Source organism: Pongo abelii, chromosome 6, assembly GCF_028885655.2.
Source record: "Pongo abelii isolate AG06213 chromosome 6, NHGRI_mPonAbe1-v2.0_pri, whole genome shotgun sequence".
In the NCBI taxonomy this organism is placed as follows: domain Eukaryota; kingdom Metazoa; phylum Chordata; class Mammalia; order Primates; family Hominidae; genus Pongo; species Pongo abelii.
The window spans coordinates 4,981,689-4,994,990 of record NC_071991.2 but is presented as its reverse complement, the minus strand read 5'-3'; the positions used below and the strand labels follow the sequence as shown (position 1 = coordinate 4,994,990).

The 13,302-nt window shown below is 49.2% G+C and overlaps 1 protein-coding gene across 1 annotated transcript in view; it reads left to right on the top strand.

Annotated features, from left to right (window-relative positions):
- The window catches only part of MMD2 (monocyte to macrophage differentiation associated 2), a 52,815-nt gene that overhangs the window by 19,309 nt on the left and 20,204 nt on the right, over positions 1 to 13,302 (top strand). The window contains exon 2 of the mRNA XM_002817660.4: positions 12,556 to 12,637. Coding sequence (XP_002817706.2) covers positions 12,556 to 12,637 — 82 coding nt within the window. The remainder of the gene's footprint in view (positions 1 to 12,555; positions 12,638 to 13,302) is intronic.

Sequence of the window (13,302 nt, the reverse complement as noted above, 5' to 3'; positions counted from 1 at the left end):
TAAAGAGCTGTAAGAAATTAAATTGTTGGGCTGGGCATGGTGGCTCATGCCTGTAATCCCAGCACTCTGGGACGCTGAAGTGGGCGGATCACGAGGTCAGGAGTTTGAGACCAGCCTGACCAACATGGCAAAACCCCATCTCTACTAAAAATACAAAAATTAGCCTTGCATAGTGGTGGGCACCTGTAATCCCAGCTATGGGGGAGGCTGAGGCAGGAGAATCTCTTGAACCAGGAGGTGGAGGTTGCAGTGAGCTGAGATCGCACCATTGCACTCCAGCCTGGGCAACAAGAGCAAAACTCCATCTCAAAAAAAAAAAAAAAAAAAAAAAAAAAGAGAGAGAGAAAGAAAGAAAGAAAAAGAAATTAAATTGTTTTCTTAGGACCAGGTGATGTGGCTCATGCCTGTAATCTCAGTGCTTTGGGAGGCCAAAGGAGGAGGACTGCTTGAGGCCAGGAGTTTGAGACCAGCCTGGGCAACAATAGTGAGGCCCCCATCTCTACAAAAAAAAGTTTAAAAATTAGCTGGATGTAGTGATGCACACCTGTAGTCCTAGCTACTCGAGAGGCTGAGGCGGGGTGGGATCACTTGAGCCCAGGAGTTCGAGACCAGCCTGGGCAACATGGCGAGATTCTGTCTCTACAAAAAATTAAAAATTAGCGGGGCGTGGTGGTGTGTGCCTGTAGTCCCAGTTACTCGGGAGGCTGAGGCAGGAACATCACTTGAACCCAGGAGTTGAAGGCTGCAACAAGCTATGATTGTGCCAGTGCATTTCAGCGTGAATGACAGGGCGAGAACCTGTCATTATTTTCTCTAAAAAACAAAACAGCAAAAAATAATTTATAATTTATAATAATTTCCCTTCCTTCCTTCCTTCCTTTTTCTTTCTTTCTTTCTTGTTTCTTTCTTCCTTTCTCTCTTTTTTTTTTTCTTTTTGTGACAGAGTCTCTCTCTGTTGCCCAGGCTGGAGTGCAGTAGTGTGATCCTGGCTCATTGCAACCTCCACCTCCTGGATTCAAGTGATTCTCCTGCCTCAGCCTCTCAAGTAGCTGGGATTACAGGTGTGCACCACTGTGCCTGGCTAATTTTTGTATTTTTAGTAGAGACAGGGTTTCGCCATGTTGGCCAGGCTGGTCTTGAACCCCTGACCTCAGGTGATCCACCCGCCTCACCTCCCAAAGTGCTGGATTACAGGCATGAGCCACCATGCCCGGCCCATAATAATTTCTTTATAAATTACCCAGTCTCAGGCATTCCAGCAGAAGGTGGACTAAGACACCCTTTAAAGACTGTGTGGGCTGGGCATGGTGGCTCACGCCTGTAATTCCAACACTTTGGGAGGCCGAGGCGGGTGGATCACTTGAGGTCAGGGGTTTGAGACCATCCTGACCAACATGGTGAAATCCCATCTCTACTAAAAATACAAAAAATTAGCTGGGTGTGGTGGCAAGCACCTGTCATTCCAGCTACTTGGGAGGCTGAGGGAGGAGAATTGCTTGAACCCGGGAGGCGGAAGTTGCAGTGAGCTGAGATTGTGCCGTTGCACTCCAGCGTGGGTGACAGACTGAGACTTTGTCTCAAAAAAATAAAAATAAAAATAAAATAAAATATTCTGTGGCAAACATTTCCTGTATAATTTTAGCAATTTTTAGGCTGGGTGTGATGGCTCATGCCTGCAATCCCGGTTCTTTGGGAGGCTGAGGCAGGAGGATTGCTTTAGCCCATGAGTTCAAAACCAGCCTGGGCAACATAGTGAAACCCCATCTCTACAAAGTAAATTAATAATGAAATAAAAATGACACTTTTATTGTAGTTACATGAGTAAAATTTGAATACAATCTTTTAAAGATTCAAACAACACAAGTCAAATGAAAGACTCTTTATCTCCCACCCAATCCTAAAAATTAAAAAAATAAGGGAGAGGGGCAAAGTCTTCTGTGACCAGCACCCCCAAACTCACCAATCTCCCTGTTTTCTTTCAAGTCTATTTCTATGCATTTATGTTTCAAAATGTTGGGGTGTGTGTGTTTTACACTAATGAAATCATGTTGTGTATATAATTTTATTACTTGATTTTTTCATTTGATTTTGATGAATGTCTTTGCATTGTATGTGGTTACACTTTACATTTTTTTTTTCCTTTTTTTTTTTTTTTTTTTTGAGACGGAGTTTCATTCTTGTCACCCAGACTGGAATGCAGTGGCACGATCTCAGCTCACGGCAACCTCTGCCTCCCGGGTTCAAGTGATTTTCCTGCCTCAGCCTCCCGAGTAGCTGGGATTACAGGTGCCCACCAGCACGCCTGCCTAGTTTTTGTATTGTTAGTAGAGATGGGGTTTCTCAATGTTGACCAGATTGGTCTTGAACTCCTGACCTCAGATGATCTGCTTGCCTCAGCCTCCCAAAGTGCTGGGATTGCAGGTGTGAGCCATCGCGCCCAGGCAAAAATTTTTTATTTTGAAATAATTATAAATGCACAGGTAGTTGCAAAAATGGTAGAAAGATCCTGAGTATCCTTTCTCCAATTCCCCTAGTGGAACATCTTACATAACTCAAGTACAGGGTCTAAAGCAAGAAATTGGTATTGGAGCCATTCCACAATGCCAAGCATCATGGTATAGCACCATCAACATATACAATTTTTTTGAGTTTTTTGTTTTGTTTTGTTTTGTTTTGTTTTGTTTTGAGACAGGGTCTCGCTCTGTTATTCAGGCTGGAGTGCAATGGCTCAATCATGGCTCACTGCAGCCTCAACCTCCCTGGGCTCCAGTGATCCTCCCACCTCAGCCTCCTGAGTAGTTGGGACTATAGACGCATGCCACCATGTCTGGCTAATTTTTTTATTTTTTTGTGGAAATAAGGTCTCACTGTCTCTGCCCATTTTTTAAATGCTAAAAAAAACAAAAAGAAGAAGAAAAAGAAACTTCTAAACATGCCAATATCCAGGCTTTACCCCAGACTGAATAAACTGAAATCTCTGGGTGTGGAGCCCAGTTGTCAGTATTTTATTATTATTTTTTGAGACAGGGTCTCACTCTGTGGCCCAGGCTGGAGTGCAGCGGCACGATCATAGCTCACTGCAGCCTCGACCTCCTGGCTCACATGATCCTCCCGCCTCACCGTCTCAAGTAGCTGGGACTACAGTAGTGCACCACCATGTATAGCTAATTTTTTTTTTCTTTTTTTGAGACAGAGTCTCGCTCTGTCTCCCAGGCTGGAGTGTGGTGGTGCGATCTCGGCTCCATGCAACCTCTGCCTCCAGGGTTCAAGAGATTCTCCTGCCTCAGCCTTCTGAGGAGCTGGAATTACAGGTGTGCGCCACCACGCCAGGCTAATTTTTGTATTTTTAGTAGAGATGGGGTTTCACCATGTGGGCCAGGCTGGCTTTGAACTCCTGACCTCAGGTTATCCGCCCGCCTCAGCCTTTCAAAGTGCTGGGATCACAGGTGTGAGCCACTGCGCTCGGCCTTAAACCATATTCTTTATGACACCTGCAGGCTAGGTAACATTCCCGTTTTACATACCCGGAAGCTGCCGCCCAGAGACGTCAAGTAATTTTCCCTAGCTCACACAGCGGTTAACTGCCCATGCAGGCATTTTCTGCCCAACAGTGCCAAGCTCCAAAGCCTGTACCTCCTCAAGTTCAAGGTGAGAATTCAACATTCTCTTCTCGTCTCCTGCCAGCGTCTGGCTCTGGGTCCTGGCTCAGTTTGGGAGTCCTCCACCAAGCCATGGCCATGTGCTCATCTAAGCAGTAAGGGTTGGCTACAAAATGAGGATTCTGTTCTCCAGGGAGGAGGAAGAAAAGGCCACTTCCCTCCTTTAGTTTAACCAGCCACGGCCTGCTAGAAATGTCGGCTCTTTCAAGAGAAGTTTCCCACAGTCAAGGCTGCCTCTCTGACTGCCACCTCTGTTCTAACACAGTCTCAATTTTATCTATGCATTTCACTTGTTAAAAATGCATCCTGGCCAGGCCCAGTGGCTCACACCTGTAACCCGGCACTTTGGGAATCAGAGGCAGGAGGACTGCTTGAGGCCAGCAGTTTGAGACCAGCCTGGGCAACATGGCAAAACCCTGTCTCTGCTAAAAATCCAAAAAAATTAGTCGGGTGTGGTGGTGGAAAAAATAAAAGCACTGTGGGCTGGGCATAGTGGCTCACGCCTGTAATCCCAGCACTTTGGGAGGCCGAGGTGGGCAGATCACTTGAGGTCAGGAGTTTGAGACCAGACTGGCCAACATGGCAAAACCTCATCTGTAGTCAAAATTCAAAAATTAGCTGGGCATTGTGGCGGATGCCTGTAATCCCAGCTACTTGGGAGGCTGAGGCAGGAGAATTGCTTGAACCCAGGAGGCAGAGGTTGCAGTGAGCTGAGATTGCACCATTGCACTCCAGCCTAGGAGACTGTCTCAAAAAAAAAAAAAAAAAAAAAAATGCTTATGGCCGGGCACAGTGTCTCATGCCTGTAATCCCAATTCTTTGGGAGGCTGAGGCCAGAAGATCACTTGAGTCCAGGAGTTTGAGACCAGCCTGGGCAACATATCAAGAGCCTGTCTCTACAAAAAATTTAAAAATTAACCAGGCATGGTGGTGTGTACCTGTGGTCTCAGCTACTTGGGAGGCTGAGGCAGGAGGAATGATCGGGCCCCGGAGTGCAAGGCTGCAGTGAGCTTTGATGGCACCACTGCACTCCAGCCAGGGTGACAGACCCTATCTGAAAAAAAAATGCATTTGTTATCCCTCAACTGGAGAATGGATGAACAAACTCTGGTATGTCCATGCAAAGCAATGCTGCTCAGCAGTAAAAAGGAAGGGACGCGCAATACTAGGGAGGAGGAATCTCAGATGCTCCCTGCTGAACAACAAAGCCAGACTGCAAAGGGGATGCAGGAGCAAAGATAGGGATGGAAGAGTCGAGAATAATTACCAGGAAAGATAACATTACATTTAGGAGGGGCCATTTTCTTTTAGTATAAAACAAATTCACCTTCAATACATTTTGTTTTATTTTGAGACGATCATGCTCTGTCACCCAGGCTAGAGTGCAGTGGCACGATCTTGGCTCGTTCAAGCGATCCTCTTGCCTTGGCCTTCCAAGCAGCTGGGACGACAGGCACATGCCACCACACCCAGGTAATTTTTTAATATTTTGTAGAGACCGGGTCTTGCTACGTTGCCAAAGCTGGTCTCAAGCGATCCTCTGGCCTTAGCCTCCCAAAGCGCTGGGATTACAGGCGTGAGCCACCGCGCCTGACCACAATACATTTTAAGAGAAAATAAGTAAATCCCTCTTTGGCATTCAGAGTACAGTTTCTTTTCACCTAAGAATGCCCTTTCGACTTTATACAACAGATTCTCTTTAAACATTTTTTTAAAAAAAGGCTGTACAACTGCTGTGTGACTCCACATATGTGACATTCTGGAAAAGGCAAAGCACAGAGGCCAGGCCTGGTGGCTCACGCCTGTAATCCCAGTGCTTTGGGAGGCAAAGGTGGGGGGATCACCTGAGGTTGGGAGTTCAGGACCAGCCTGGCCAACATGGTGAGACCCCCCGTTTCTACTAAAAATACAAAAATTAGACAGGGGTGGTGGCACATGCCTGTAATCCCAAATACTCAGGAGGCTGAGGCAGGAGAATCACTTGAACCCGAGAGGTGGAGGCTGCAGTGAGCTGAGATCATGCCATTGCACTTCAGTCTGGGCGACAGAGCAAAACTCCATCTCAAAAAAAAAAAAAAGAAGCACCACAGAGGACGGGGGCAGGGTCTTGGCTGCCCAGCTGGCACTGGGCAGAGGTTTCTGCTGCAAAGACGGGGCAGGAGAGAATTCTGGGGGATGGTGGATCTGTCATTCATCTTGATGGTGGCGGTGGCAGTTATAGGACTCTCCGCATTTGTCAAAACTCACAAAACTATAGCAAAAAAAGAGGAAATTTTGCTTCACGTAAATTATAATGCAAATTAAAATATGAATTCACTTTTTCTTAAAATGCCTGACTAGAGGTTTATGGAGGAAAGAAATGAGGTCGCAAGGAGTTAAACGGAAAGTGCTTGCGTCTTCAGGGTGGTGGGAACGCTGTTTCTTGGTCGTTTGCCCACGGCCCTGTCTCCGGGCCTCCCTCTCCCCTCTCCGCCAGCATTCAATGGCCACAGTGACTGAGAGACAAGGAGAGTCTTGTGGAACTCAGAAATAAATAAATAACTGCCCGCCCCAGGTCACCACGGCAACCGTGACATCACTCTGGGACCCATGTGGCTGGCACCCTTGGTGGTTTCCTGGTGTTTGTTACAGGAGCAGGGGGAGCCAGGGCTTCAGGCCTGCACCTGGTGGCAGGTAGAGGGGGAGACCTCAGGGGGAGAATAGGTTTCCCACCTTGGAGACCGGTGAAAACCACACCCTCATAGTTGGTCTCCGGACTCCCTGCCCAGTTGGTAGGAAGCGTAAATTGGCCCAGCCTCCTGGAGGGCTTTTGGGCAGAGTCTCTCTAAATGAATACTGTGAGGCCGGGCACAGTGGCTCATTCCTATAATCCCAGCACTTTGGGAGGCCAAGGGAGGACGACTGTTTGAGGTCAGGAGTTTGAGACCAGCCTGGGCAACAGAGCAAGATCCAGTCTCTACAAAAAATTAAAAAATTAGCTGGGTGTGGTGGCATGCACCTGTAATCTCAGCTACTCAGGAGGCTGAGGCAGGAGGATTGCTTGAGCCCAGGAGTTTGAGACCAGCCTGAGCAACATAGTGAGACTCTATCTCTACAAAAATTAAAAAGTATTAGCTGGGCATGGTGGAGTGCACCTGAGGAGGGAGGATCCCTTGAGCGCAGGAGTTCAAGCTTGCAGTGAACTGTGATCACACCACTGCACTCCAGCCTGGGTGACAGAGTGAGACCCAGTTTCAAAAGAAAAGGGTAAAGAGGCCAGGAGCAGTGGCTCATGCCTGTAATCCCAACACTTTGGGAGGCTGAGATGGGAGGATTAACTGAGGTCAGGACTTTGAGACCAGCCTGAACAACATAGTGAGACCTCGCTTCTACAAAAAAAAAAAAAAAATTAGCCGGGTGTGGTGGTGTGCACCTGTAATCCCAGCTACTCGGGAGGCTGAGGTGGGAGGTTTGCTCGAGCCCAGGAGGTCGAGGCTGCAGTGAACTATGATAGTGGGGCCACAGAGCAAGACCCTTTCTCAAAAAACAAAAACAAAAACCAACAACAAAGGCCGGGCGCAGTGGCTCACGCCTGTAATCACAGCGCTTTAGGAGCCTGAGACAGGTGGATCACCTGACGTCGGGAGTCTGAGACCAGCCTGGCCAACATGGTGAAACCCTCTCTCTACTAAAAATACAAAAAATAGCCGGGCGTGGTGGCAGGCGCCTGTAATTCCAGCTACTCAGGAGTCTGAGGCAGGAGAATCGCTTGAACCCAGGAGGCGAAGGTTGCAGTCAGCCGAGATCGCGCCACTGCACTCCAGCCTGGGTGACAGAGCAAGACTCAGTCTCAAATTAAAAAGAAATAAAAATAAAGAAAAAAAACAAGCAGGACATGTACCTGTGTTTGTGTCTGAGGGCTGAAATCACAGGTGGCCACACACCAGCGGCTTACAACAGCAGATATTTCTTCACATTGCCACAATCTCTGCTTCCACCATCACATGACTGTCCCCCCCGTGTGTCTCTGTCTTCATTTGATGTTGTCCTCTCTGTGTCTCTTTCGTCTTTTTTTTTTTGGAGACGGAGTCTTGGTCTTGTCGCCCAGGCTGGAGTGCAGTGGCGTGATCTTGGCTCAGCACAACTTCTGCCTCCCAGGTTCAAGCGATTCTCCTGCCTCAGCCTCCCGAGTAGCTGGGATTACAGTCGCCCACCACAATGCCTGGCTAACTTTTGTATTTTTTTTTTTAGTAGAGATGGGGTATTGCCATGTTGGCCAGGCTGGTCTTGAACTCCTGACCTCAGATGATCCACCCACCTCTGCTTCCCAAAGTGCTGGGATTACAGGTGTGAGCCACCATGCCCGGCCTGTTTCATCTTTTTAGGGAACCCTACTCATATTGGATGGGGGCCCACCCTACTGCAGTCTGGCCTCTTTTTTTTTTTTTTTTTTTTTTTTGAGATGGAGTCTCATTCTGTCACCCAGGCTGGAGTGCAGTGGTGTGATCTTGGCTCACTGCAAGCTCCACCTCCTGCGTTCACGCCATTCTCCTGCCTCAGCCTCCAAGTAGCTGGGACTACAGGTGCCCACCACCACGCCCAGCTAATTTTTTGTATTTTTAGTAGAGATGGGGTTTCACTGTGTTAGCCAGGATGGTCTCGATCTCCTGACCTCGTGATATGCCCGCCTCAGCCTCCCAAAGTGCTGGGATTACAGGCGTGAGCCACCGCAGCCGGCCCTGGCCTCATCTTAACTAATGAAATCTGCTCCAATCCTGTTCCCAAATGAGGTCCCCTTCTGAATACCAGAAGTTAGGGCTTCGACGTGTGAATGCTGGGAGGACACAGTTCAACCCATATCACTATTTTCATTGTTATTACTTATTAGTTAATAAGCCAGTCTTGGGTGGGCGCGGTGGCTCACGCCTGTAATCCCAGCACTTTGGGAGGCTGAGGCAGGCAGATCATGAGGTCAGGAGATTGAGACCAACCTGGCCAACATAGTGAAACCCCGTCTCTACTAAAAATACAAAAATTAGCCGAGTGTGGTGGCACACGCCTGTAGTTCCAGCTGCTAGGGAGGCTGAGGCAGGAGAATCGCTTGAACCCAGGAGGCAGAGGTTGCAGTGAGCCAAGACAGCGCCATTGCACTCCAGCCTGGGCGACAGAGCGAGACTCCGTCTCAAAAAAAAAAGAGACTCCATCTCAAAAAACAAACAAACAAACAAACATAAGCCAGTCTTGGCAACAGGCAGCTTCCTGGCCCACCTTGAGGAAGGTGGGTGGATGGGCAGCGTGTTCTGGGCTCCTGGGGGGGCTTCAATGGGGTCCCCAGGGTGGGTCCTCCATGTTCTCTGTGACTATAATTCCAGTTTTCAGTCTGCCCCTGCAAGGGTGCTGCGGCCATGGGAGATGGGGTTGGTGTCTCTCTGGCTTGGTGCAGAAGCCTGGTCCCAGGGGTCTTAGTTTTCTCATCTGTCGAATGGGCTTGGCGTGACCCTGGTGTTGAAGTCACTTGACTGACTGTGGAATCACGCGACCATGGAGTCCCAGCTGGATGCAGGCAGAGAGCAGTCGCCCGAACCGTTGGACCCCTGGACTCACCCAGGCACCAAGGGTCCCAGGGCAAATCATAGTGTCAGTGCCTGGCAGACCCCCCTGCCCAGCTTTCACTCCTGCCCTGCCCATACCAGCATACGTGAAGCCAGCATACACAATATGCTCCATAAATGAGCCCTGAACTATGCTAGCATACAGCTAGCATGCAGAAGGTGCTCAATCAATGCCCCAGGTCTGTACTAGCATGGAGCCAGCACACAGAAGGTGCTTAATAAATGCTCCATGCGCTGCACTTAGCATGGAGCCCGCACACAAAAGGTACTTAACAATGCTTCATGAACTATACTTAGCGTGGAGTCAGCACACCAAAGGTGGTTAATAAATGCTTCATGAACTATACTTAGCATGGAGCCAGCACACAAGGTGCTTAATAAGTGCTCCATGAGCTGTACTTAGCATGAGGCCAGCATATGGAAGGTGCTTAATGAATGCTCCATAACTGTACTTAACCTGGATCCAGCATACAGGAGGTGCTTAACAAATGCTCCATGAGCTCTATTTAGTATGGAGCCAGCACACAAAAGATGCTTAATAAATGCTCCATGAACTATACTTAGCATGGAGCCAACACACAGAAGGTGCTCAATGAATGTTCCAGGGTCTTTACGAGCATGGAGCCAGCACACAGGAGGTGCTGAATAAATGTTCCATGAACTTCTGGTATGACACCAGCATACAGAAAGTGCCCAATAAATGCTTAGTGACCCATATATACTGCATGGAGTCATTTGTTCTGAACCATACACTCATTTGCTTGGGGGGCAGTCTACAAAGTAACAATCGGACCTAGGGGGAAAGTTTTTGGTGTGTTTAGTGGAGTTTAACCCCACTGGGTGGCTGCTGCTTGGCAACGTCCAGGTGAGCTGATTCCGAGCCTGTGTGGGCGGAAGACATGCCCGCTGCTGTGGTCCCGGCTGCTGGTCCGACAGCCAGGTGTGTGCAGACCTTACCCCCAGCTCTTGGATGCCTCTTCCCTGCCCAGCCAACCCTTGTCTGTCTTCCCAGCCTGACTAAGTCCTCCAGCACAGACTTGCATCAAGGCAGAACCAGACGTCGGAGTCAACCAGGGCTGGGTTGTGTCCCCTCCTACCCGGTGATCTCTTTCCCTCACCTCCATCCGTACAATGCCCCGTAGCTCCTCCGTCTGTAAAACGCCCCGTGGCTCCGTCCGTAAAACGCCCCGTGGCTCCTCCGTCCGTAAAACGCCCCGTGGCTCCTCCGTCCGTAAAACGCCCCGTGGCTCCTCCGTCTGTAAAATGCCCTGTGGCTTCTCCGTCTGTAAAATGGCCAATAGCTCCACATGGTGCTCCGGTGAGGATTAAACAGAAGTGAAAACGCTTTGAAGATTCTATAAAGACACCAAAACATCGGGAATTTTTGTTTGGTTTGTTTGTTTTGTTTTGTTTTTTGAGAATGAGTCTCTCTCTGTCGCCCAGGCTGGAGTGCAGTGGCACAATCTTGGCTCACTGCAACTTCTGCCTCCCGGGTTCAAGTGATTCTCCTGCCTCAGCCTCCCAAGTAGCTGGGATTACAGGCCTGTGGCACCACGCCTGGCTAACATTTTTTTTTTTTTTTGAAATGGAGTCTCACTCACTCTGTCGCCCAGGTTGGAGTGCAATGGTACGATCTCGGCTCACTGCAGCCTCCATCTCCTTCATGCGATTCTCCTGCCTCAGCCTCCCAAGTATCTGGGATTAGAGGCACATGCCACCACTCCCAGCTAATTTTTGTATTTTTAGTAGAGATGGGGTTTCACCATGTTGGCCAGGCTGGTCTCGAACTCCTGGCCTAAAGTGATCCGCCTGCCTCGGCTTCCTAAAGTGCTGGGATTACGGGCGTGAACCACTGCCCCTGGCCAGGAACATTTATTTTTAAGATAAAGTCATGTAGCAATCTCACCTGAGCCCAGCAGAAGTAAGTGCGTGTGTTTACCAAAAAATGTGCACAAAAATGTTCAAGGGCCGAGTTCTCCATAATATCCCCAAACAGCACTGTCCCCCTGCAGTGGGTTGGAGAAGTCACTTGTGGTCTGTTCACCCAGTGGAATATGATACAGCCATGAAAACTACCGGTTGCTTGGCCGGGTGCAGTGGCTCACACCTGTAATCCCAGCGCTTTGGGAGGCCGAGGCGGGTGAATCATGAGGTCAGGAGTTCGAGACCATCCTGGCTAAAACAGTGAAACCCTGTCTCTACTAAAAATATAAAAAATCAGCTGGGCATGGTGGCGGGAGCCTGTAGTCCCAGCTACTCAGGAGGCTGAGGCAGGAGAATGGCGTGAACCCGGGAGGCAGAGCTTGCAGTGAGCCAAGACTGTGCCACTGCACTCCAGCCTGGGCGACAGAGTGAGACCCCGTCTCAAAAAAAAAAAAAGAAAAGAAAACTACCAATTGCTGTACCCCAAAATGTGGATGAATCTTGCAAAAATCATGTTAAGCAAAAGAAGCCAGACACAAAACAGCATGTTCTGCGGGAGTTCATTGAGCAAGCTCAAGAACAGGGGAAACAAATCCAAGATGACAACGGCAGAGGGTGGTTTCCCGGGGGGAAGAGGTACCCACGGGAGGGGGCACTGGGCACTTTCTTGGGGGTGAGAAGTGAGCCGTAGCTCTTCCTGGATGGTGGTTGTATGGGTCTATGCATCTGTAAAAATCCTTCGAGCTGCCCCCTTACAGAGCTATATTGTTTGTAAGTTGTACTTAGAGAAAATAAAAAACAGGAAATGAGGCCGGAAGTGGTGGCTCCCACTTGTAATCCCAGCACTTTGGGAGGCTGAGGTGGGTGGATCACCTGAGGTCAGGAGTTTGAGACCAGCCTGGCCAACATGGTGAAACCCCATTTCTACTAAAAATACAAGAATTAGCCTGGCGTGGTGGCACACGCCCAGCTACTCAGGAAGCTGAGGCAAGAGAATTGCTTGAACTTGGGGGGCAGAGGTTGCAGTGAGCTGAGATCACGCCACTACACTCCAGTTTGTCGACAGAGCGAGACTCCGTCTCAAAAAAAAAAAAGGTAAATGAAGAGAATGCCATATCTAGCATTTAGTAAAATTTTGTAACAAACACCACATTGGGGATTAGGCACAAAATATTGGATAATCCAAAACGATTTAATGATCGGAAAGAGGGATAGGAGGGAAGAAGAGAGAGAGGGGGAGATGGAAAAGGGAGAAGAGGAGTGCTCTTCTTTTCCTACCAGTAGGAAGTGAGGTCTTCAGGCTTCCTGGGAATTCGGATGGCACCTCTTCCCCGGCAGAGCTTCCTGGAATTCTCCCTCTGGAATTCTCTCTCTCCTTCCAGGTTCATGAACCACCGAGTCCCTGCCCACAAGAGGTACCAGCCCACAGAGTATGAACATGCGGCCAACTGTGCCACCCATGCTGTGAGTTGGCTTTTGAGGGGCTCAGGGATGGGGACACTTCCGGGGAAGGGGGGTGGGGGAAGGCACCTCCTTCACGTATGTCCTAAGTGGCCTGTTCCTCGGGTCTTCTGTGGCCCTCAGAAGAGCGAGTGCATCTCGAGGCAAGGCCACTGGGGTAAATTGGACTGCAGTGCTGGCCATGTCTCTCTCTTGCTCTAAGAACCTTTGATGGGGCCGGGCATGGTGGCTCATGCCTATAATCCCAGCACTTTGGAAGGCTGAGGCGGGCAGATCACCTGAGGTCAGGAGTTTGAGACCAGCCTGGTCAACATGGTGAAACCCCGTCTCTACTAAAAATACAAAAATTAGCCGGGCATGTTGGCGGGCACCTGTAACCCCAGCTACTCTGGAGGCTGAGACGGAGGAATCGCTTGAACCCAGAAGCTGGAGGTTGCAGTGAGTCGAGATCATGCCATTGCACTCCAGCCTGGGTGACAGAGCAAGACCCTGTCTCAAAAACAAACAAACAAAAAAGAACCTTCGATGGCTCCCTAGTACCTAGTACGGTATCCTGTCACTCTAGCAAACTCCTAACCCGTCTGTCCACGTACCTCCCACCACCATGCTCTTGCTCTCAGCCTCAAGCACTTGAATCCCTCGCTGTTTCCTAAATAGAAGGCATGACT